The sequence below is a fragment of the Trachypithecus francoisi genome, unplaced genomic scaffold, assembly GCF_009764315.1.
Source record: "Trachypithecus francoisi isolate TF-2019V2 unplaced genomic scaffold, Tfra_2.0 Lachesis_group1, whole genome shotgun sequence".
Classification (NCBI taxonomy): Eukaryota; Metazoa; Chordata; class Mammalia; order Primates; family Cercopithecidae; genus Trachypithecus; species Trachypithecus francoisi.
Genome location: NW_022681454.1, coordinates 9,078,386 through 9,101,759, shown reverse-complemented (window position 1 = coordinate 9,101,759; position 23,374 = coordinate 9,078,386). Strand labels below are relative to the sequence as shown.

Genomic DNA, 23,374 nt, shown 5'->3' with positions numbered 1-23,374 from the left:
CCTGACCCCCAGGTGTGGAGGCCACTGGGAAAGGGGTCTGGGGCCAGCACGGTAGAGGGGATGCACCTGTTCTATCCTCAAGGGTGGGGGTGAGGGGCCGTGGGTTGGGGTAGTTGGCCCAAGGAGTGACTGACAACATCAAGGCAGCAGCAGGGCAGCGATGAGTAGGCTGAGGCCTGGAGGGAGCTCAGGAAGGGTGGATTGCAAGCCTGATGACCTGAGGGTCGGGATTTGAAGACGACTGGCTTGGTGGAGGGTGGAGATGAATTCCAGAGCGGTCATCGCTCTTCCCAGGAGGAACAGGAAGACTGCATTGACAATGGTGGAGGTGAAAGAGAAGGTGGGTCGGGAGTTGGCAAGGAAAGCTGGGCAGGCCTGGGGTGAGGACTGAACGGCAGCCTCCCACTGCCAGAGCTGGCCCAGCCTGCAGCAGCACGAGAAGAAAGCCTGGGAGAAGGGGTGTCCCTGAGTGGGCAGCTCCAAGGCTCCTCATGGCAGTCTCCCCCCTGAGTGGGCAACGCCAAGGCTCCTCATGGCAGTCTCCCCCCTGAGTGGGCAACGCCAAGGCTCCTCATGGCAGTCTCCCCCCTGAGTGGGCAACGCCAAGGCTCCTCATGGCAGTCTCCCCCCTGAGTGGGCAACGCCAAGGCTCCTCATGGCAGTCTCCCCCCTGAGTGGGCAACGCCAAGGCTCCTCATGGCAGTCTCCCCCAGCCCCCTAGGGAGATGGGGAGACGGCACTTTTGCCCCAGAGCAGCACTGGGGCTCCTGGAGTTGGCTTCCTGCCCTCCCTGTTCCGTTTTCCCTATTCCAGAGTTTTTCCCCAAATAAGCTTCTCAACCCCCAATCTCATTCTTCTTCCCCAAGATGGCAGGAGAGGGAGGAGGCTGGGGAGAGAGGAGCACTCTGAGGGTGTCAAGGTGCCATCTCGACCCAGCTGATGGGGACAGAGCCTCACAGGCCGAGTGACATGTGGGGGTGGGAGGTATCTTTCTGGCTGTAGTAAGCAGCCTCCCTCTGCGAGCTGAGGAGCTGGGGAGGAGGCTGCTCTGACTCAGATGTAAGTCATTATCTGCAGTTTGGAGTATCTCAGCCCCCACCGCTGACCCAGTTGTATTTAGAATACAAACGAGAGTGAGTGATTCATCAGCTGGCAGTATTCTGGTGCCCTTTGGGGTTTTTACACACAGCCCTGACCATTTAGGGGAAGGAATTTTTAGGGGCAGAACTTCCTCCCATGCCCCTGCCTAGTCATCTTCCATCTCTGGATGCCCTCCCCTGCCGAAGGCGTGTGGGAGCCCCACCCTTTCTACAGTAGTGTGGCCTGGGGAGGAGGTTGCCCAGGCTGGGAGAGCCCATCTGTCTGGGGGGATGGGCAGGTGCCCGTATGAGCGTGAGACCTCCCCCACCCCCAGTCAGCTGTGAGTGGACACCGAACAGGGTCTTGGAGGGGCTGCCTGTTAACTGGATCGTTTTTTGCCAGGTGTTTTGGGTAGGGATTTGTCAGTGTCAGAATAGGAAGGACTAATTGGAGTGGGACAGGGTTGGATTGGGCAGACGTTTAATAGATAGCCAGCATCTTAGTTTTATTGAGGTGTAATTTAGACACAGTAGAATTTGTCAGTATTCAGTGTGTGGCTTGGATCTTGGCAGATACCTATATAGTCCCATAACCACCACCCCAGTCATGACAGAACGTTCCAGTCACTCCGGAAGGTGCCCCCCCCCCGACCCCTTCCACCCTAGCCCCCAGCAGCTGCTTATCTGCTTTCTGTCATTGGGGTTGCCTTTTCTAAAATCTTCTTTCATATGAAGTAAGAGGCAACATGTAGTCTTTTCTGTCTGGCTTTTTCACTTCGCATAATGTATTGGAGATTGATAGCTGGTGTTGAGTGCATTTGCACTTTGTTCCTTTTTATCACTAAGCGGTGCAGTGTGTTGCATGTTTCTCTGTTCACCTGTTGATGGATATTTGGGTGTTTCCAGTTTTTGGCCATTGCAAAGCTTCTGTGAGCATTGCTTACATGTCTTTTGGTGGACACGTGCTTGCATTTCTCCAGGGCAGATACCTAGGAGTGGGGTTGCTGGTGTTTGGTGTGAGTAGTGTCTGTTTAGGTTTATAAATAACCTGCCCAACTCTTTTCCTACTGTACCATTTTGCATGTCCACCAGCGGTGTGAACATTCCAGTGTCGCCACCCCTCTACCCTTGCCAGCTCTTGGTCATGTCAGTCTTTTCTTTTTATTGATTCTAGTGAGTATAGAGTGGGGAGTGGTATTCCGTTGTAGTTTTGTCTTACGTTTCCCAAGACTAATGACACTGAGTGCTTTTTCATGTGCTTACTTGTTCATAATATCTTCTTTGGATAGACACCTTGATACGTTCTAATTTCACTGGCAAATGATTATCCCAAAATGGATTAGTTTATGACAAGTGTCTATTACATCACATAATGCTGTGTTAAGTCTTAGGGATGAAAGAGAAGATCTGTGTAAACTTCTATTTTTCTCCCCAAAACCACTTATTGAGATGGCTAGTGAGATAAAGGTCATGTGAAGCAGGTCACAGCAGAGTTGGAGAAGATGGACCGGAATGCTAGGGACTATGATGTGTGTTGTGCCATCCCTGGGGACATGTGAAATGATCTGGAAGCGCAGAAGAGTGTTATGGGTAGCTTGGGCTGTACTCAGAGGCTTCATGGAGGAGGGAACGCTTCCGTTAGGCCTAATGGGTGAGTGAGTGTCCGCAGGCAAGGAGAGGTGCTGGCCGAGGGCACAGACTACACAGAGACGTGGAGCTTAAACAGGATGGCAGAAGGTGGGCGGGAATCGGGTTGTATACTTCTGTGGTCTCAGTCTCGTGAGATGGGGGCAGTGTGGGGATCTTGTGACCTGGAGGCCCCTCGGGGCTTGGAGGAGGGGTCTAAGGGAGATGAGGGGTGGGGTCATGCTAGGGGTGCCCGGGCAGCCTCACAGGAATCTGATGTGTCCTAAGCCTCAAGCCAGCAGGAAGCTGCCTCTTTCAAAGAGTACTTGGTTTGTAAAAAGCTGACAGCAGGTATCAGAGATTAGATGGCCACGTCTTTATTCCCTCCTGAAAGAAAGCTTCACTGTGGAGACAGATTGAGAACAGCCCAGTGTGTGTGTATTTCTATTCACTGAGGCCTCGCGTGTGTGTGCATGCGGGGAGGGAGGCGCAGGGATCTACTTTTAGCACATTACATGTTAAAACCTCATTGCTGAAGACGCTTCTAGTCTCAAATGTTGGCCCCATTTTTGCCACAAAGTCCACCCAGCCTTTGATCTGTGCTGTGAAAGAGAGTGGGGCATCGACTTTCCTTTCCAAACCCAGGTTTTTGATAGGGATGGCTCCCACAGCTTGTCCTGCTCTGTTCCTGTGCAGCACAGCCAGGTGCAGTGTTTGGGGTCCAACATTGACTGGCAGCCAGGAGAGCTGGTCCTGAACAGGGAAGAGAACAGAGCACTGGAATGAATACAGCTTCCCACAAATGGGAGGGATTAGAACCAGTGCTTCTTGCTCTAATCCAACTTTTGGTTTGTGTATGTGATTCACTGATACACTTGTTTTGTATTATGGAAAGTACAGAAAAGGAAAGAAATCACCTTGTACAATCATAGACTAAAGAAAATAAAGTAACATAAAATTCTATCACCCAGAGATAGGTGGGCAGGCATTAGGTATGTAGGCAAGTGGTATGCTTCTGCGATTTTCTTCATGAAGGTTTTAACTTCAGTGTTTCTTTGTACACCCCTTTCACCCCAAATCTGTTGATGTGGAGAGCTGAAAGCTTGACTGCTTCTCCATTCCTTCTGTTCATTCCGGGGTCTCCTCCTGCAGAACCCAGCCCTTGCTGACATCTACACAGAGCACGCCCATCAGGTGGTGGTGGCCAAGTATGCGCCCAGCGGATTCTACATTGCCTCTGGAGGTACTGTACGGGGGCAAGGCTCATGGATACCTGTGGAGGCCTGGGTGGCGCTCAGGGCCCAGGGCGAAGCTGGGCTTCTGGCCTTGGGAGACTGGGAGGAGGGAGGTGGGGGGTGGGGGATCAGGCTGGGGGTGGTGGATTAGTTGAGGGGAGCCAGTGTAATTAGTTTCAGCTGAGGCTGACAAGGAATGTGTAAGCCAGGCTTGTCCGACCGGCGGCCCACGAGCTGCATGTGGCCCAGGATGGCTTTGAATGCAGCCCAACACAAATTCGTAAACTTTTTAAAACATGAGGTGTTTTTGCTTTGCTTTGCGCTTCTCTTTTCAAGCTTATCAGCTATCATTAGTATTAGTGTATTGTATCTGTGGCCCAGGGAAGCCAAAAGATTGGACATCCCTGGTATAAGCTACCAAAATGCCCCTTTTCAAAACTGGCCTTAGTTCTAGAACAGAAAGTACACTTTCTAGTTTGTAGTGTTCCAGATAGTTCCAGCTTGGAGGTCAGCAGAAATATCACCATGAGATTGGCCAGGGACCTTTTGCAGGAAGCCATGGCATGGTATGTTGGAGCCCGTGTGGGCCGTGTGTGTGTGTGTGTGTGTGTGTGTGTGTGTTTGTGTGTGAGAATTGATGTTTTGTTTTGTGTCATCCTTACCCACTGCTCCTTTCCCAGTGCTAGCACAATGCTGGCCTCCAGGCCAGCGCTCACGTTTTATTTGTGGACTGGGCCTTTGCTCTCTGCAGCCTGGGCTTTTGTGTGGCTCAGTGGGAGGCTAGGCAGAGGCGGGGGTGGAGAGATCTTTCCTCTTGAAGGATGTTTTTTTATTCACTTCGTTCGACGTAGAGCTTTTCCTGTATACAGATGGGAATAAGAGGCACAGGAGTAAGAGTGGTACCCCTTCTAGAGTGGTGGCCCACTCATTCATTCACTTGCTCATTCATTCATAAGCTCAACAGATACTTACTGCCTGCCTTGCCTAGCCATCTGCAGCCCAGGGAGGCCAAGTGAGTAAGCTGATGTGGGCCTCGTCAGCCTCTCTGGAGAGTGACGACTGTGACCGGATTGCTGAGAGAGCTAAGCAGCCAGTAGGGGAGGGCAGGATTCACGCATACCGTGGCCCTCTGCCTGTACCACCCTGCGTGTGCACAGCAGCCTGTCCTGAAGGGTGTGTGGGAGATGGTGGCCTTGGGGTTGGGGAAGACCTGGGTTTGGCTTCGTCTTAGTCTGCTTTGTGCTGTTATAACAGAATACCACAGACTAGGTAATTTACAACTAACAGAAATGTATTGGCTCACAGTTCTTGGGGCTGGGCAGTTGGACAGCAGGGGCCAGTATCTGTCAGTAGCCTTCTGCTGAGTCATTCCGTGGTGGAAGAGCAAAGAGAGAGACAAGAGGGGCTGGGCTTGTCCTTTTATCAGGAAGCCACTCGTGTCATAATACCCGTTCCTGAGGACAGAGCCCTCCTAGCCTTATTACCTCTCCATAGGCCCCATCTGCAAACACTGGTGCATTGGGGATTAAGTTTCCAGTACATGCTTTTGGAGGGGGCACATTCAGACCATGGCAGCCTCTTACTGGCTGCATAGCCTTAGTTGAGTAACTCACCTTCCTGGGCCTGAATTTTCTCCTCCAAACTGGGGCTGCTAGTGCCTGCCTCGTAGGGTGTGGTGAAGGAGCCAGTAAGGCGTGGACTTGCCCAGCATGGCTCTTGCACTAATGGGTACTTACCCCCTGGGTGACCCATTACCTGTCACAAAACTGAGGCTCTGTTCTGACCAAGCCAGGCCGCTGCGTGAGCTGGCTGGCTGCTGTTGGCGGTCGGCTGTGCTCACGGTGAAGGGTTGGGCCCACAGTCTGGCTCATAATAGGCATTTAATGGTTTTGTGTTTAGATCTTCTCGAGCTCCATCTGTAAAACACGTTCTCGTTTATATCTCATGATTTATTTAGCTCCGTGATTTATTTTTTCCCCAAGCCCTGCTTGCCAGCAAAAGTCTCTTAATTTAAAGCCCCAAGATTTGGCCCGAATGTCTCTACATGTTTAACACAGAGCCGAGTGCTCTGAAAAGTGTCTTCTCAGGAGAGGAATGCAGTTGGCGAGGGCCTCCGCCCCTGCCTGGCACACTGTCCCTGCCCTGTCAGCTGCAAGCTGAGAGCCTGCGGGCCCAGGCCTGCCCTCTCTCCAGTCCCAGAAGGGTGTCCAGTGAGATAGAAATCAATGGAAGGCTGTTGCGGAGACTGTTGCAAAGGACAAAAACCACATAAATAAGTGGCCATCGTGGGACCCTGTCCTCCCTGAAAAGTGCCCTGATTTTGTGGAAGAGCCAAGGGAGTTTTGGGCCATCCTCAGGTCCAGGTGTTCTTGGGCGAGATCACATTTTATGTTTCTAATACATTTCTTTGAATAGAGCAAAGCAATTGTTAAGGCTTACATTGGAACGTTTGCTGCAGAGATGAAGTGGCGCTAAAAATAGTGCGGTAGGGGGGTGATTTGGAGGGGATTCTGAGAAAGAGCTGTGCTGGCTCACTAAGTGGGTTATCTGGCAGCTGGCCCCAACCCTCTGCGGGATCTTTAGACCCTGTCAGTCTGGCTGGTTCATGACTGCTGAAGGATTGAACCTGGGGAAGGGCTCTGCATCTGGGAGCCTCTGGCACTGAACACAATGGTCAGTCTGCCCTCTGGGAGCCCGCATTCCCACAGGGCAGTCCTCAGGGTGCAGAGGTCATTTCTGGGGCAGACCTAGGTCTCCTTTTCCTGAGGTTATTTCTATGCCACTGTTCTGTCTGCCTTGGCGCTGGGGCCATGGTTCCAGGCTGCCCTTGGGAGTCAGCGAGGGCCATGTGACAGGCGTGTGGTTTGGCGGTAGGCCCAGGGCAGGCTTCCTGGAGGAAGAGGCCATTAGAGGTGGCCCACCAGAGATGGCTCAGCTCGTGAATTACGCCTGAGCCCAGGGCCCAAGCACAGCGGCTCTTCTTGGTGCAGTCCCTTGTCTCCGTGAGTTTACGGAGAGAGGGAGCCCTCCCCATCCTCACTGTGTCCCGTGCACTGCTGGTGACTAATAACTGAAGGTGTGCCTCTATTTTCACCTCCCCTCTGGACTCTTAGCAGGGCAGGCACTTGGCCTGTTGGGCTCACTGCTCTGCCTCTGGCATGGCATTTGACACCCAGCCGGCCCTCAGTCAGTGTTTGGCAGCTGCATCAGGGTTGTCCTCATTAGATTGGGGTCTGAGCGCTCGCTCCCTAGGTCCCACTGTCTCTTTCCTACCCCAGCTGCTTCGGAGAAGAATTAGAAAAATAAGCAGGATCCAATGGGGGAGGGGGCTGATGCTCTGGTAGGGGAGGCAGTAGGAAAACAGCTGGGAAACCAGGCCTGGGATGGAATCTGAGCTGATGGGCAGAGCAGGCAGTGGCTTGCTGAGCCCAGGGAGGTGGGACGGCTGGGCTGACCTGTGTGAGAGGGTGGGATGCCCTCTGCCTTGTCCTGGAGAGCATTGTCTTCTTCCTGGGGCAGCATGGGCCTGGGCGGGCCTGAGCACAGCAGACCACGCGGTCACATGTGCATGTGTGAATGTGTGTCTGCATATGTGTGCGTGTGTGGTTATGTGTATATGTGTGGGTATGTATGCTCCTGAGTGTATATGCGTGTCCTTCCTGTACACACAGTGCTCCCCTCCGATGCTGCCAGCCTGTGGTGACTTCCTGTTCTGACCCCTTCTTCCCCTGCAGCCAGTTTTATCAGTGAAAGGACTTCACTAAGCCGATCTGCCGTTCCCCTTTGGAGCTCACCTCGGGCAGCACAGCAGGTGGTCTTCCTGGACCTCGCAGAGAGGACTGGGCCCTTCTGGGACTCCCCTTAGTTAGTGCTGTTCACTGGATTTGGCATCTCCTCTTGCCTGTCCCCGCAGCTGGACTGACAGCGGGACAGTTATGTGCATCTCCTGCATCTCAGCGCCTGGCTCATTCGTGGCTCGGGCTGTGTGTCCGACAAGCCCGCAAGCAAGGCATCTTTGTGGCCTGTGCAGAGCCTCAGTTAATTCGTGGACTAGTTCCACCTGACTCGTAACGAGCTCTTGCTGTGCACTGAGGACTAGTTGGAGACTGCACATCTTAACTCGTGAAACCTGTGGCAGCCCTGTGAGTGACTCTGTTATTTCCCCTCTTCTGGATAAGGACACAGGCCACATTGCTTGCTGAGCCCCACAAAGCCTGTATGTGGCAGAGGCTGGATTTGAACCCAGGGACCCTGCTCCCAAGGCCTGGCTCTTAGCTGCTGCCCTCTCTTGAGCTGCTCAGCTCCATCAAGAAAACAAAAGCTCTTTTCACTGGAAGCTGCTGTAGAGTTGTGGTGGGTGTTAACGTGGCCTGAAGATCCTCTTAAAAAGGCGCCCTTACCTGCTTAGCGGATGGGGCTAAGGTTTTAAGCCGTGAAGCCTTGAGATAGTCTACAATGCTCCCATTTTTTCACACCAACACAGTGCTCATTTGGAGAGGGTGTGTCAGGATTGGGATTGGTACTTGGTGACAGGATCATGGTGGGGGTTTGGGGGTACGTGGCCCCTAGTGTTGCTTCTGTTACAATTGGCTGCCCACGCTCCGGTGAGGAGAGAATCAGCATCAAGTTCTGTGTATAGTTCTCCTTCCCCCGCAACACCCACCTGCTACTCTCACAAAAGAATCTTACGCTTGAATTCCTGTGAGTTGCAGAACTGCTCAGTGTGTGAGTGAGGCTGCTGATTTGCCAGGCAGCAGCACGCTGTGGGAAGCTGCATAGGGAGCCAGGTCTGCAGGCCCGGGTGGAGGCCGCCAGACCATGCTGAGGCATCGCACTGGGCAGCACGCTGCACCCTCACAGCTGTGCACCTCATTTTCAGAAGTCACTGCAGCAACTACACAGGAGAGACAGGTGTAGCCAGTGTCTTCCCATTCCCCAAAGGTGGCCTGAGGCCCACACGTCATTCTGATGCCCCTACAAGAAAAGAAACAGTGAGAAACTCAACCGCTTCCTGGCATATGGGAGTTTGCCATCATGTGTCCCTGAAGCAGGGTTTGTTATCCAGATGATCTCTGGCAAAATGCAGAGGCCCCGAATGGCAGGCCTCTGGAGGCCACGGGCTCTGACTTAAGAGTGGCTGAATATCGTAGCCCTAAGACACGTTCTCTTCACTAGGATTTTTCCTCTAGAAAGCCTAAGCAACCAGACATGCTGAGTGGGCCTATGGCCACGTGGCCCTGGCCTGGCAGTGACATGTAGCTCTCACCCCACCCCCCCCACTGTGCCCCACAGATGTGTCTGGGAAGCTCAGGATCTGGGATACCACGCAGAAGGAGCACCTGTTGAAGTATGAGTACCAGCCTTTCGCTGGGAAGATCAAAGACATTGCTTGGACTGAAGACAGTAAGAGGATCGCCGTGGTCGGGGAAGGAAGAGAGAAGTGAGTTACTACTCTCAGCCCCTCCCTGCCCTGTTCCCGTGGCTCATGCATCCATGTGCCATGACCCTGGTGGGAGGGGGATGCGCTGATGTCGGTACTAACTTGGACTCGTGAGGATTGAGCTCCTGGTAGGTGCTGGGCCCTGTCAGGACTGGCTGTGGCCACAGGTAAGGCAGAACTCCACATCACAGTGGGTTTGCCCCCCAGGGCCCAGCACTTGTGTATCTCTCTGACGTCCTGAGTCCCTTGCCTCCTAGAACCCCAGCTGTCATGCCCACCTGCAGGCAGCAAGAAGGGGACGGAGTGAAAGAGCAACACCGCTTCCGTTGGGGTCCCTCACAGCAGCTGCCCCATGAAGCTGCCAGGGAGGCTGAACTGTTTCTTCCAGCTGGGCACCTACCGCAAGGGTCCCTGATGGAAGAGGGAGGGGCAGTGGCTGCTGGCTGGGTGGCACTTGGTGGCTGCTGACCTGAGGGGCCTAGCGACTGGTGAGGTCAGTGCTAGAACCCAGGTTTTTTTACTTCAAGAGAGTCAGATTCCCCCTGCAGCACCATGGCTGGCCATAAGCCCTTGAACTTGACAGTGGCATGTCTGTTCTTCACTGCAAGGCACTTTCTCCTACATGTTCCGGTAGGTGTTTTTCCATGGCTTTTCAAGTCATTCCTGTTGGTCTTAATTCCTTTATTCGGTAGCAAATAGTAACTAAAACAGTGTTTTTGCTGAATGTCAGCCAAGAATAGGGCATCTCACTCCTGTAGGGAATGGTAACTGTTCCCTCCCAACAGAACTGTAAGGAGAGCGGTGAAGCCATAAAGATAGCCCCGGGCCCTGTGGCGTGGGGCCCCACAGACACACACACGCAACCCCTTCCCAAAGGTGCTGGCTTGCTCCCTTTTGTTCTTGGGTCATTTGGACAAATGCCTCGTGGAGCCAGAACCCTGGTGCTTCCCTCGTTTGTCCCTGTGGCATTCTGAGCTGCCTGCTGACAGTCACTCCATCCTCTGTGCACTGGCAGCTCAGCTGTCAGATTGCTTACCAACCTTCTGGGATTGATTTTTTTTTTTTTTTGTCTTCCATCCTTCTCTTTGGGTTAAGGTTTGGAGCAGTCTTCCTGTGGGATAGTGGCTCTTCTGTGGGTGAGATCACAGGACACAACAAAGTCATCAACAGTGTGGACATCAAGCAGAGCCGGCCATACCGGCTGGCCACGGGAAGCGATGATAACTGCGCTGCATTCTTTGAGGGACCCCCATTCAAGTTCAAGTTCACAATTGGCGTAAGTGAACTTCACTTTCTGGATGAAATTTATGGTTTGTATATGAGGCTGGCAGAGGCTGAGCCTGTTTAGGTGCTGATGGCAGAGACCACAGCACATGCCACGTATGCCATGATACACAGATAGAAGTGGGGCTCTATCAGATAGAGTGAGGGGCTCCCAGGGTTGTGCAGAGAGAGGGAGGGCTCCCCCACCCAGCACTCGTCCTCCCCAGGCCCTTAGCTGGGCATGGATGGTTCCCACAAGGAAGGGCCCTGCCCTACGACAATGTGCGCATGTCAGGGGTTGGGGCAGGGCTGGGTAACCCTGAGGCTGCGTAACCAGGCGAGCATCTGGGGCTGGAGGTGTTCATTAGAGAGGGGAGCCTGCGGGGCCTGCTGTTAGCTGGGCCACCAAAGTGGCAGAGGAAAGGAGCTTGCGGGACATCCAGATTGGTCTCTCAGAGGGCCTCCCCTAGAGACACTGAGGGCAGTGATACGCCTGCAAAGTGACAAACGGTTAGAAGACTAAAAGATACTGTGTGGAAGAAATGTGCCAGAAATGCGGCATTGGAGTGCCGCAGGCTTTGGGTGTCGCTGGCAGCATCCCAGGCCCACACTGCGCATCCACCCCGCCTCAGACAGGCACCCAGGCCTCACCAGGCATCCTCACTTCTCCCTTCTGCACTGCAAGATGGGGGTGTACGGGGGCCAGCCGCATCTGAGGGTTTTGACTATGAATTTGAAGTAGGAGAGCCACCTGGCGGGTCTGGAGCATCTGTGATGCCCATTTTCCTGCCCCAGCCTTGTAGGAGTGAGGGGAGGAGCCCAGCAGCCGGTCTCAGCACAGCCCCACGGCTCTGCCCCGGCTTTCCCCATCCCGCTTGTGCTTGTGCTGAGGATGGATGAGAACAATGGACCCAGAAATGCACTTTTTTTTTTTTTTTTTTACATTCTTGGAGGAGGTTGTGTTTGCAGATTGGACCAAGGTCTCGGGACTCCTTCTCTTGGGACCATCAGTAGTTTCACTGTCTGCCTCATGGAGGACTAATGAGATCATGTCCTTAAAGTGGCTCAGTGAGGAGCACTGTCTATTTTAGTGACGTCATGCCATGAATCATAAATAGCCTGCACAGTGCAGCTGGAAAGGGTGAAGACAGGACCCACAAAGTGGGCAGAATTTCCCGAGACTGTTCTTGGCTTAGGGTACAGGAGGGCTTTCCAAGGATGCCCAGTTCGTAGTGAAACAGGCTTCATTTTGTTGCAGAGCCGCAGGCTGAGCTGGGCCTAGCCAGGCAGGTGAAAGCATAGGGAGGCTCCCTGTCTACAGCTGAACACGGGTCAGCTCTCAGACCCTACTCTTGTGGCTACTGCCTAATGGGTAGGTAGCGGAGACCTGGCTATTTTGGGAGCTGTATTGAAGGCTGTGGCTTCAGGCCATGTTTCTTCACTGGGGTGGAGGCACTGCAGAGTAGGGTGAGTAACGCTGAGTCAGCTGCACACCCCATCTCAGCCCAGGGCGGGAGGAAGCAGCTCAGAGGCTTCTGTGGTAGCCGGAAGCCGGCTGTGGGTGGGGGCTCCTTTGCCTGCCCTGGGAGGGATCATTTCCACTCTGCAGCGGTGCATTAAACCCAGCACAAGGTGCTCTGCGGGGTCGGGGGCTCAGGTTTGTTCCAGGGTGGGCTGGAGCCTGCCTTCTTCACCAGGCCGCTGTGTGCTTGCCTGGGGGCTTGGCCAGAACACTCTTTCTCTTTAGTTGTCCTTTCTAACTTCAGAAAGGACTTCGCCCCACAGCCCTGGCCCAGGAGTGTTGGGTAGAAATGTCTCCCCAGCTAGCCCAGCTCCAGGGTGGATACCACCATGTGTCTTGAAGTCTTTTGTGGAACCCACAACCATGGGCCCTACCTGAGGACCTGGGAGAAATAGAAAAAGCTGTGGCCTGGCACAGAGCTAGCTGGCTCTGCCCCCCTCGGGCGAGTCATGCCTCTGGGCCCTTCCGGAAACAGGGTGACAGTGACCCTTCCATGCTGCACCCTCAGCCGCAGGGAGGGTGTGAGAGGCAGCAGTGACCATCCACATGCTCAGGAGACTTGTGCGGACTCAACTGCCCCCGCATAGGAAGGACAGGAAGGGTGCTCAGGGACCCCACACCTGCCCCCAAATACCTTCTGAGTTGCTGATACACTTTGGTGTGTATCTACATTTAAGCCCTCTGGACCCCAGAGGAAAGCTGCGGTCGTACCCTCCAGGACCAACCCCAGAGAAAGGGAGCACGTCCAGGCTGGGGGAAGTGAGAGGAGGCGTGAGTGCTAACATGAGGCCCAGCCACAGCCGGGGTTGAGGACATGGTGGGCTGAGCATTGCTGGGCTTCCTTCCGTATGTGGGCTCTTCTGATGTGGTCGGAAAGCCTGGGATGTGGAAGTTCTTAGGAATTAATTGAGCCTTTTATAGTAAAAGATTTTTAAAACTCAAGTATATGTGGGCATTTTTTATTTTAGAGGGAATTAAGTTCTACTTATTGTGGAATCCGCACAGCAGTGTGTCTTTTTTCAAAACCCAGATCTCTCATTCCGCAGCCCATGACGACTGGGTCTGGGCTGCCTTTGCCTCGGCACCAGCGCTGGGGCTATGGTGGCCTTGCCTGCTGCCTCTCCCCTCCAGAGAATGAGCCACTGGGCTGTGGCAGCAGCTCGGGCCTGTCTTCATCTGCGCCTTCCCCACCCACTCCCCGCAGAGGCCCCATGTGGCCGGGACCAGGAAACTGGCCTGAGCTTGGGGGTGCAGAGGTGGGGTGGCAGGTGCTTCCCTGGTCACCTGGGTGGGAGAGGGCCTGGCATGCGACTGCGGAGGGACCAGCTGGGTCGAGTTGGAGCTGCTGCCTTGAAAAGGAGCAAGGCATGTTTTGAAGGTGTTTCAGTACAAGCTGAAGCAGAACTCCCGTGGCGCTGTGCCTGAGCTGAAATGCAAGCAGTTATTCGCAAGGAAAATGAGGGACCCTTCCTGTGGAGTTATTTCCGAGGAAAACGAGGGGCCCTGCCTGTGGAGTCCGGGAGGCCACCTTCATCTCGCTGGCCCGTGTTCGGGGGTCACATGGCTTTTCCTTTTTGTTGAAGAGCCCATTGTGCAGAGCAAGTGTGGACTCCCGGCCCAGCTGGAGCCAGGCTCCCCTGTGTGTCCCTCTTCCTGAGGGACCGTAGCCCAGCTTTGGTCTTCATTTGCCTGAACCTGAGTGAGGCTCCAGGAAGATGGGGGTGGAGGAACATTTGACCTGGAATAGGCCCAGGTGCCGGCTCATCCCTACCCAGTGACATTGAAGATTCGGTGGGTGACCTGCAGAAGTAACTCCCGGGATGTCAGGAGAACATTTCTGAAAAGAGACGGGGACTGGGCACAGCAGTCTTGGTCTCCAGCGCTGGCGTTCTGCGAACCCGGGGTAGGTTCCCCTCGGAGGGTCTGACCGTGGCCTGAAAAAGGGAGGTGGCGAGACCATCCCCCCTGCCTCCCTGCATCTTACCCACGGGGAAGTCTTCATGCTAGGCAGGCTCCTGGGATAGGCACTCCTGGATGGCTTTCAAGGCCCCACTGAGTTTCTCTCTGTTGTCTGCCTTCGCCATGCACATTACTTGGGCCAGGTTCTTTGCCTCTCTGGCTGTCTGCTTCCTCCAGTCGGGTGAGCGGTTGGTGGTCTAGGATGACCACACGCCCCCTCTGGAGTGTGGCTCACAGCTGTGTCCATGTCCCAGGTCCCAGGAGTTGCTGGTGCGCCGGATAGTTTGTGTCTCATGAAATGGTTACTTAGAGCAGCATGTCGGCCTGGGGGCTCAGCCTTATGCTGTGGAACTGAGAACTCACTGCCAGATGTAACAAGCTGTGATGCTAGGTGGGAAAATGTTCAGCACGGAGGACTCCTGGGTTCCCTCACTAGGGTGCCACTGCTCCCTCTGTTCCGTCGCCTCTGCTGCTCCCTCTGTCCATCGCCTCTGCCCTGTGGGGGCCTGGCACCTCACATAGTTCTCCTACGTGAGGCTGGAGCCAAGCAGGGCAGGAAACCTCAGCTGTGGCTGTTATCAGAAGTGCTGCCTTACTGATAGATAAGGAAAATTTGAGCTCTAAACAGGCAAGGTTTCTGGTGGTTTTTCTTTTTCCTATTTCCTTACTCAAGACAGGGCAGAGAGCAGATGTTTCAGCCTTTCTGGCGTGTATGGTGGCTGCCTGGGCCATGCCCTGTGATGGGTACACAGGACCCCCTCCCTTGTCCTCAGCATGCGCCACCCCTCCTGCCGGCTGGCCTTGCTCTTCACTGGGCTGTTGGCTGACTCCTTAGAACTGGGGGCTGACAGCAGGGAGGGTGACCTGGCCCAGGTCACATGGCCAGTAGGTGGCTCAAGGACGGTTAGTTAGGATGAGCTTCTTGTCTCTTCACATGGTCCTTGTTCTCCAGGGAACATGGTGACTGAACTGACCCGTGTTGGGTGATGGGAGAGGCAGGCGGGTGGGGAGCTGCTTCATGCCCCTGAGCCCAGCTAAGTGGGCTGGGGCTGCAAGGCTGCCCCAGGGCACTTTGCAGGGAAGTCTGCTCGGAGGGATGGGTGGGCTGAAGGATGGGGGCCAGAGCCAGCTTCACAGGTCACCGTGTAAAGGTGTTTTGGGAACACCCACTGACCAAGGGCCGTGGAGGCCCCGTGCTGGGCTTGTGTGGAGTGGGGGTGGGCATGGGGAGAGAGCCTGTCCCCTTCTACCAGCTCATAGGCATGTGAACAGCCTAAGGGTGGGCTTGTGGTCCTCTTGTGTACAGGGTCAGCTGAGGCTGGGGGGAATGGGGTGGGCTCCCAGAGGGTTCCTGAGCTGACCAGGTAGGTAATGAGCGTGTGTGTGCTAGAGACAGGCCAGCTAGGGCCTGTAGTGCTCTGTCCCTCTGATGTGGACATGGGTGTGGTACTTAATTATGACCTGAGTGCTTCAAGCCTCCGTTTCCTCAGTGGTGAAAGGGAACATATTGGTGGGAGGAAGTGAGGATTGTAGGGAGGGGGGCTCGTTGTTACGGGTCAGCCTTGGCTGTGTGTTTGGCTACAAGGGAGGACAGGCAAGAGGGTGTGGACCAGACACCGTGGGGTGTCCACCAGGGATGAGGCTGGACTGAGAGACTGCTGCAGCCCCGCTGGTTGGCTGGGGTGGGACAGAGGCAGAACCTCCCTGAACTCCCTGGGAGGTTCCCCAAACCCTCTCCCTCTTTGTTCACTGGCCTGGCCTCCCTGTGGAAAGGGCTATTTTTAGCCCTCGCTTTTTTTGGTTAATGGGCTTTTTGCAGCTTCTCCCTTTGAAGGGAGCAGACATCAGTCTCTGCATTTGGACTCCTTGGCTCGAGGTGCAGGAAAAGGTGATGAGGATGAGCTACTCAAGGGGCATCTGCGTCCCTGGACTGTCAGGCCCCTCCCCTGCCCCTGCTGGGTTCTGGGGCAAGGGAGGGACACATGACACCACCCTCCCAGAGCCTGTGGGAGGCGCTGGGGCGCTGGCAGAGGTGGAGCACAGACTCGGATTTGAGGGCCTGGGGTTTGGGCAAGCAGGAGTGTCCTTGCTTCTGTGACCTGGAACTGGAGTAGGAATGTCCATGTTTTAACCTCAGGGAGCCACTGAAATTGGCACTTGTTACAGGTTGGAATTGAACAGTGGCTGAATAGTTTTCTCCAGTTTGTAGCAAGAGCCATCAGCATCCACTGTTCCACCCACTCATCTGGGTTTGGGTGATTCGGGCATTTGGAGTGAGCTCTTTTCTCAGTTCTTAACTCATTCAGTCAGAAGGACCCAGGGGGTTAGCCAGGCCCAGCCATCTCCATGGCCCACTGCACCTCAAGGAAGCTCAGGCTGGCGTGGAGGAGCCAGTGCGAAGTCAGCGGCAAGGCGGGGCTGTGCTGGCGGAGGAAGCAGAGTTGGGCAGCGAGAGAACTCAATGTGCCGGTCAGAGGTCTAGGATTCGAGCTGTGGTTATGTCATGGGCAAGGTTGTGTGACCTCATCTGGAAGGAGTAGTTATGCATACACCCCTGTCCACCCCACCCACAGGGGGTCTGGAAGGGCTTTGCCTCAGGCCCTCCCACCACTGCCTTCACCCCAGCTGGTTCCTTCCTGCAGCCCTCTTGAGAACTGCCCTGTGAGGCCCTTTGACACAGGGAACGTGGACCCTATGGGCTGACATGGACAAGGGACCATGGGCCATGTTGACACAGATAGGAGGTGGGCCCCATCAGCTAACCCCAGCGGGAACCGGCCCTCAATGCGTGATGGCTCCCTGATGGCGAGTAACAACAGAAAGGGGGTTGCAAATGGGCCCGCGGAGTTAGGGATCTGACCTCTGGGATGGCTCTGGGTTGGAGCGCCCCTAGGCTTGCCGAGCACCTGCCCAAGGCCCAGGGGCCAGCGCAGCTAAGACGAGAGCTCTGGACAGGAAACTGGAGACCAGATTCGTGCAGGTGATGTGGCTTGAGTTACCCGCCGCTCTGGACCTGATGTTCTCTTGTGAAGAATTTGCCCACAGGCTCTCCATGGCCCCTCTGGGGGTAAAGCATCTCTGGAGGGCCCCAGAGCCCCATCTGGAAAGTTGGTTTTCACTCTCAGCAGCTGAATGGATTGGGCCTCTGGGGAAACTGCTTTCCCCAACTTCACTTACCTGGAAATGCTAGAAAACTTACAACACAGACCGTTTAAGCAAAGAAGGCCAGCCTTAGAACTAGGGGAAAAGGTACAGAAGGAACTAAAGATGCAAAATGCAGAAACTGCACTTAAACACAAGGAAGGGTGACCTCTAGCACCAGAGCCAGAGACGACCGTGCAGTCTCGTGTCCCCCATTCCATCTCCTAGTTAGCCCTGGGCCCGCCTGGGTATTGCATGCCTTGTAGTTCTGCACTGCATTGCCCGGCCAAGCCTAGCAGCACCTAGGTGCTGGGGGCAGGCAAAGGGCTTGCCAGCCCCATTGCTCATGAGCTAATCACAGACCTGAGCCCAAGTTCAGAATGAGCCAGCCTGCTGCTTCCATCCCTGTTCCTCGTGGGCGGTGACCACAACCTACAGAGGACGAGCCCTTCAGTCATAGAACAGAATACAAGCCCCACAACAGCGCTCCCTGAAATGAGGCAGGGAGGACAATCTGCTCATCCACTGGGATGGAAATGTGACTGTTGTCGCCCTCAGTAGCTCCCGAGCAGCACTGGGACTCCCCTTGTCAGAATGTGGGATTTCTCGGGCCTTCATCTTGGTTAAAACACGGGTCAGTGAGGTGGGAGGTCCTGGTTCAGGTGCAGGGCCGGGGCCTGCTGGGCCTGTGTCCAGCCTGACTCCAGCCGTGAGCAGGTCTTGGCAGCTCACCAAGACCAGTGGGGAGGGCTCACCAGAGGGAAGCAAGTTTGGGTTGTTGGCCGAAGGAAATGGGTTAATCTTTGAAGTGCAGGAAGCCCAGGGTTGCTTTGGACCACAGCTCTGGGGTCGCATCACTCTTGGGCCTAGAGAGATTTCTGGGGCTGGGAGTGGGCCTCTCCACAAGAGCTGCCTGCCTTGGGGACGTTGCTGGGCTGAACCGGGTCTGTATCTTCTGCTGACTCTGACGGACTTTGTGGGGACATCGATTTCCTTGAGAGTGACCCTCGGGAACCCCAGCACCTGATTCCTCTTTCTGGGCCTACATTTCCTCATTGGTGAAATGGGCACAGCTCACCTTGGTGGGTTGTTACATGAGTGTCAGAGGCAGCATTGATTACATGTGTTAGTCTGCTGCAGCTGCCATAACAAAGTTTGTTAAGCCACAGATTGGGTGCCTTAAACAATGGAAATTTGTTCTCTGGAAGTCAGAAGTCTGTAGTCAAGGTGTGGGCAGGGACGCGCTCCCTCCGAGTCCTTGTCTTTCCCAGATACTGACAGCCCTGGGGGTTACTTTTTGTGAGTAGAACTCCCATCTCTGCCTCCAGCTTCGCTCCAACTCTGTATCTGTGTCCAGATTCCCCTCTTACAAGGACACCAAACCCTGCTGGATTTACAGCTCGCCCTATTGACCTCATCTTAACTGGATTGCATCTGCAAAGACCCTATTTCTGAATAAGATCTCACGGGGTCCCAGAGAAAACATTACACAATCAAACACATGCAGTTCCCCCACGCAGGTAGCTCATGCTTTAAAATTAAGTCCATGATTTACTTAAAGCATGGGGCAGGTTATCCACTGTTATCCGCCTTGTGTTGCATTGCTTTTCCTGAAGGTTAGTGTCCGTACCCACTGAGCAGCAAGCCCTTCCTGTGCCGAGAGTTGGTAGCACTGGATGTGCGCTTGCTGCGTTAGCGCCGCCTGCAGGTGGGCAGCGAGAGGGCGGGGCAGGTGTTGGCATTTTTGCGACTGCTTGTTTAGAGGATCATTCTCTGATACAGACTCTTGTTGACTGAGGAAAGAATGCATTCATTTCCTTATTCGAGTAACAGAGTTGCCCCTGGAATTCATGTCATTTCCCCTTTGTCACTTAGGCTCTTGTTCTCAATGAGGGCATAATCATTGTTTAACTATGTTTAAAAGTCAATTATTGGCCAGGTGCAGTGGCTCACACCTGTAATCCCAGCACTTTGGGAGGCCGAGGCGGGCGGATCATGAGATCAGGAGATCGAGACCATCCTGGCTAACATGGTGAAACCCCTGTCTCTACTAAAAATACAAAAATTAGCCAGGCGTGGTGGCAGGCACCTGCAGTTCCAGCTACTCGGGAGGCTGAGGCAGGAGAATGGCATGAACCCGGGAGGCGGAGCTTGCAGTGAGCTGAGATTGAGCCAGTACACTCCAGCCTGGGCAACAGAGCAAGACAGGGCTGGGGCCTCCAGGAAGAGGCCTCCTGGTCTCAGCCATCATGAAGCTTAAGGATTGGGGCTTGAGCTCTTTCAGAGCCCAGAGGGAAGAGGGTGGCTGCTGGGGACACCTCATTGAGGGGTGCATAGTTGGAGGCGGTCTGCCTTGGCTCGAGCTGATCGGCTTTCCCAGCAGGTAAAGCGGTCAGTGTGGCAGAGAGGCTGGAGCAGACTCCTACCCCTCCACTGAGGGACTGCCCGGGACCTTTTTTTAAGCTCCGAACATTTTCCAGTGGACTGACAGTTCACACTGATGAACAGCTGGAGCTACAAGCAGACTGTATTTCATATAGAGCATTCTTGAACCTAGAGTCAGGCCTGTGGCCCCTCACCAGGCAGGTAATTGTTTTCCTGCAGGACCACAGCCGCTTTGTCAACTGTGTGCGATTCTCTCCTGATGGAAACAGATTTGCCACAGCCAGTGCTGACGGCCAGGTAAGACCTGGGATGGGTTTTAGGGCGGGGATTGGCTTGTCTGCCTGCTCCAGTGACCGCTCAGAGCCACAGGCTAGTCCTGACATGCAGAACTTAGACGTCGCCCTCCCCTTCTCTGCAGACGTGTCGTCAGAGCCCAGTAAACGCATGTCTGCTTTTAAACCACACTGGGAGCTCAGTCTGTTAGCCCTCGTTTTCTAGAGCCACAGTCCATGGAGAAACTGCTTACACACACGTGACCCCCATGTTGTTATTTCTTGGAAGATATACATCTATGACGGGAAGACTGGGGAGAAGGTGTGCGCGCTGGGCGGAAGCAAGGCCCACGACGGTGGGATTTACGCCGTGAGTATGAGTGTTTCCCAGCCTGGTGGTGGGAATTTGGCCGAGTCCATGTGTCAGTCCATCCATACTCAATCTGGAGTTAGACAAAAACTTGAAATGAGGGACTACAAGTCACGGCGGTTTTATGCCTCTGCCCAGAAAAGCTTTAAGGTTGCAGTGAGGTGAAGAGAAGGTAGTGGCTGGAGCAGGAGACCTGGAGGCGGGTTTTGTCCTTGCCTCACTCATGTCCCACCCCCTCTGGGCACCTTCTGTCCTACTCAAACAGTGGCAGTGGACAAGCTGCTTTTGAGGGTCTCTCTCCAGTCTAGTCCTCTGGCACATGACACAGTGCTTTTCTCTGAATAGATCAGCTGGAGTCCCGACAGCACCCATTTGCTTTCTGCTTCTGGGGACAAAACTTCCAAGATTTGGGACGTCAACGTGAACTCCGTGGTCAGCACGTTTCCCATGGGCTCCACGGTTCTGGACCAGCAGCTGGGCTGCCTATGGCAGAAGGACCACCTGCTCAGTGTCTCCCTGTCCGGGTACATCAACTATCTGGACAGAAACAACCCCAGCAAGCCCCTGCGCGTCATCAAGGTAAGGCCTGCCCTGGGGAAGGCTCTGTCCCCTGGGTGGGCAGGGAAGAGCCCAGTGTGGCCAGCAAGGAAGGGGAACCGAGGGAAGGCCAGGTGGAAGCTAGAGAGGTGTCCTCAAGCCTCCTTGGCCCTTGGGGTTTTGGTGGAAGGGTGGGATGCTGGTTGCTTTCTTGGGACATGAGTTCAGCCATGGTGGTGGGCCAGGTGCCAAGCTCCCCTTGAGCTACTGTAAGAGCTGAAGCCTAGGGATTGAGGGCAGTGGCCATCGCCCCCAGCTGCTGAGAGAGGTTACTTCCCGCAGGGCTTGGCCTTCCCTGAGTTGGGAGTACGCAGCCTGTGCTTCACCTGACTGCAGGCAAGAGCAGGAGCTCACTGAGCGCCAGGGCGGGTGAGGGGGCATCGCGGAGGTCCAGGGGCAGGAGGAGGAGGAAGAGCAGGTGGCCTTGGGCCTGGGCCTTGGCGCTGCCTGGGGTTTGAATGTGGGCATGATGTGAAGGAGATACTGGAGTTGCATGAGGGAGCGATGGACCCAGGAGGAAAGGGAGTTAGAATCATGCATGGGGCCCAGGTGTGGAGGCCCAGAATGCCAGCCTGGGGAGGAGCAAGGCACCTGCTGCTGAACCCTAACCTGGAAGGATTCACTTGAGCCAGAGGCTCCCTGTATTCCATTGGCTGGAGGGGTCCTGCCTTCTCCCTCCATCCACACCAGCCAAGTTGATGCCTCTGGGAATCTCGCACCTGGACAGGAGCCAGAGCAGGGGTCCCTTCCGTATCCTCAGGGCCTGCTCTGACAGCAGCACCCGCCCCTGCTTCCCATACTGCATCTGCTGGGAACTCCGAGTCAGGTTTTCCCAGCGCTGGTGGCCCACGGTGGGTGACCTCTCCTGCTATTCAAAGCTGCAGTATCAAGGGAAGTGGACAATGCACTTCCTCCGAGCAGCCAACCTTCTCGGGTTCCTGCTTTAAGCCACTTGGGGAGACAAACCCCAGCACTTCCCTCACCCATTGCAGCCTGCTGCCATGGAGCACTGGGGACCAGCCTCTGCAGAGGGTGCGAACCCTGCAGGGCTAGCGTGGGCCAGCCTGGAGCAGCTCCCGGGCCTGTGCACCCAGCAGCGTGCTGTGCTGTCGGTGGCTCCTTCACACCACAGCTTCTAGGAGGGGCTGCTAGAATCACCATCCCCATTTTACAGGGGAGTTTGCCCACGAGGAAAGGGCCTCCTTAACGTTGTGTGTGTGATTCCTAAGGACCAGGTCACCTCAGCATTCATGCATAGAGTCACGGTTCCTTTGTGCCGGGGCAGTGGGGGCAGCAGCATTGCTGAGATGGGAAAGGCTGAGCCATAAAGGCTCACTAGATGTGACCCTGAGGATAGAGGTTCCTCGGGAGCGCCTCCTTGCTGGTCCCACAGCCCAGGGTGATGAGTGTAAAAAGGAAAGCATGCACAGCATGGGGCCGAGGAGGTTGTTGCCTGGGATAGCTGAGGGCTCTTGTCGAGACCATGCTCCAGTGGGCCTCCAAGCGGGATGGTGAGAAGTTGTACACAAGTGAGTAAGGCTTCGCTACTGCCCAGAAAAGCAGTTTCCCGTGGGCCATCCCCGATGGTGTTCTCCAGGTGTCAGCCCCCAGGTCTGCCATCCCGTGTCTGTTGGTGGGGCTGCCCTGAGAGCGCTCTTCTAATACCACTGCTGCCAACTGTCTGGGGCCGGTGCACCTGGCCTGCCACCGTGGCTAAACTCATGTCCCAAAAAAACAACCAGCATCCCATCCCACCGTTCCACCAAAAAAAACCCCAAGGGCCAGTTATCAAAATCCCCACGTCCCAACTCTCAAATGCCACACCTGTGTGAGTCATGCTGGTGCTGGTGTTTGGTGCTGATCTGGGCTGCAGTGGGGTTGAGCAGCCCGTCTCAGCCCAGGCTGCATGTTAGAACCACCTGGGAGCTCTAAAAAGCGCTGGCTGCTGACGCCCCAGAGGCACTCAGTTTACAGGGAGGTCTCCAGAAGGAACACCTGTGGGCCTCTGGGCAGGGCTGGGAGTGTTTCTGGTGAGTTCCAGGCACTGAGCATGCACAGAAGTCTCCTGGCTTCTTGCCGAGTGCATGTTCTGATTCGGCAGTAAGGTGGGCCTGAGCCCTGCTGGTGAGGGCTGTGCTGGTCTGAGGTCCACACTGTAAGGAGCGGGACTGGTGGGATGCCACATTGGAAGGAGGCAGCCCAGCTCAGCATCTCTTACTGGGGCATGTGATGATTTTTCCCCACATCTCTGGAAAAGATGGAAGTAGCTGCATTCGTTGCCCATTCTCCAGTCCCACTGGTAACTCTTGTGTACTTATCTCCAAGGAGACCTGCCTCCAAAGATCCATGCCATATTGTGGCACCATGTGGCATACCACAGAGATCAAGAATTCCTGCGGAGAATCTCTGAGCTCAGAGGAAAGGGGCTGGCCTCCCTCTGCAGGGGAGAGGCATGAAGAGCCTGCACCCCAGCCATTATTTTTGT

General features: G+C 54.9%; 1 protein-coding gene across 1 annotated transcript in view; it reads left to right on the top strand.

Annotated features, from left to right (window-relative positions):
* Positions 1-23,374, top strand: part of WDR1 (WD repeat domain 1) — a 44,252-nt gene that overhangs the window by 9,385 nt on the left and 11,493 nt on the right. The window contains exons 3-8 of the mRNA XM_033213749.1: positions 3,858-3,948; positions 9,233-9,380; positions 10,476-10,656; positions 19,870-19,947; positions 20,212-20,292; positions 20,638-20,871. Coding sequence (XP_033069640.1) covers positions 3,858-3,948; positions 9,233-9,380; positions 10,476-10,656; positions 19,870-19,947; positions 20,212-20,292; positions 20,638-20,871 — 813 coding nt within the window. The remainder of the gene's footprint in view (positions 1-3,857; positions 3,949-9,232; positions 9,381-10,475; positions 10,657-19,869; positions 19,948-20,211; positions 20,293-20,637; positions 20,872-23,374) is intronic.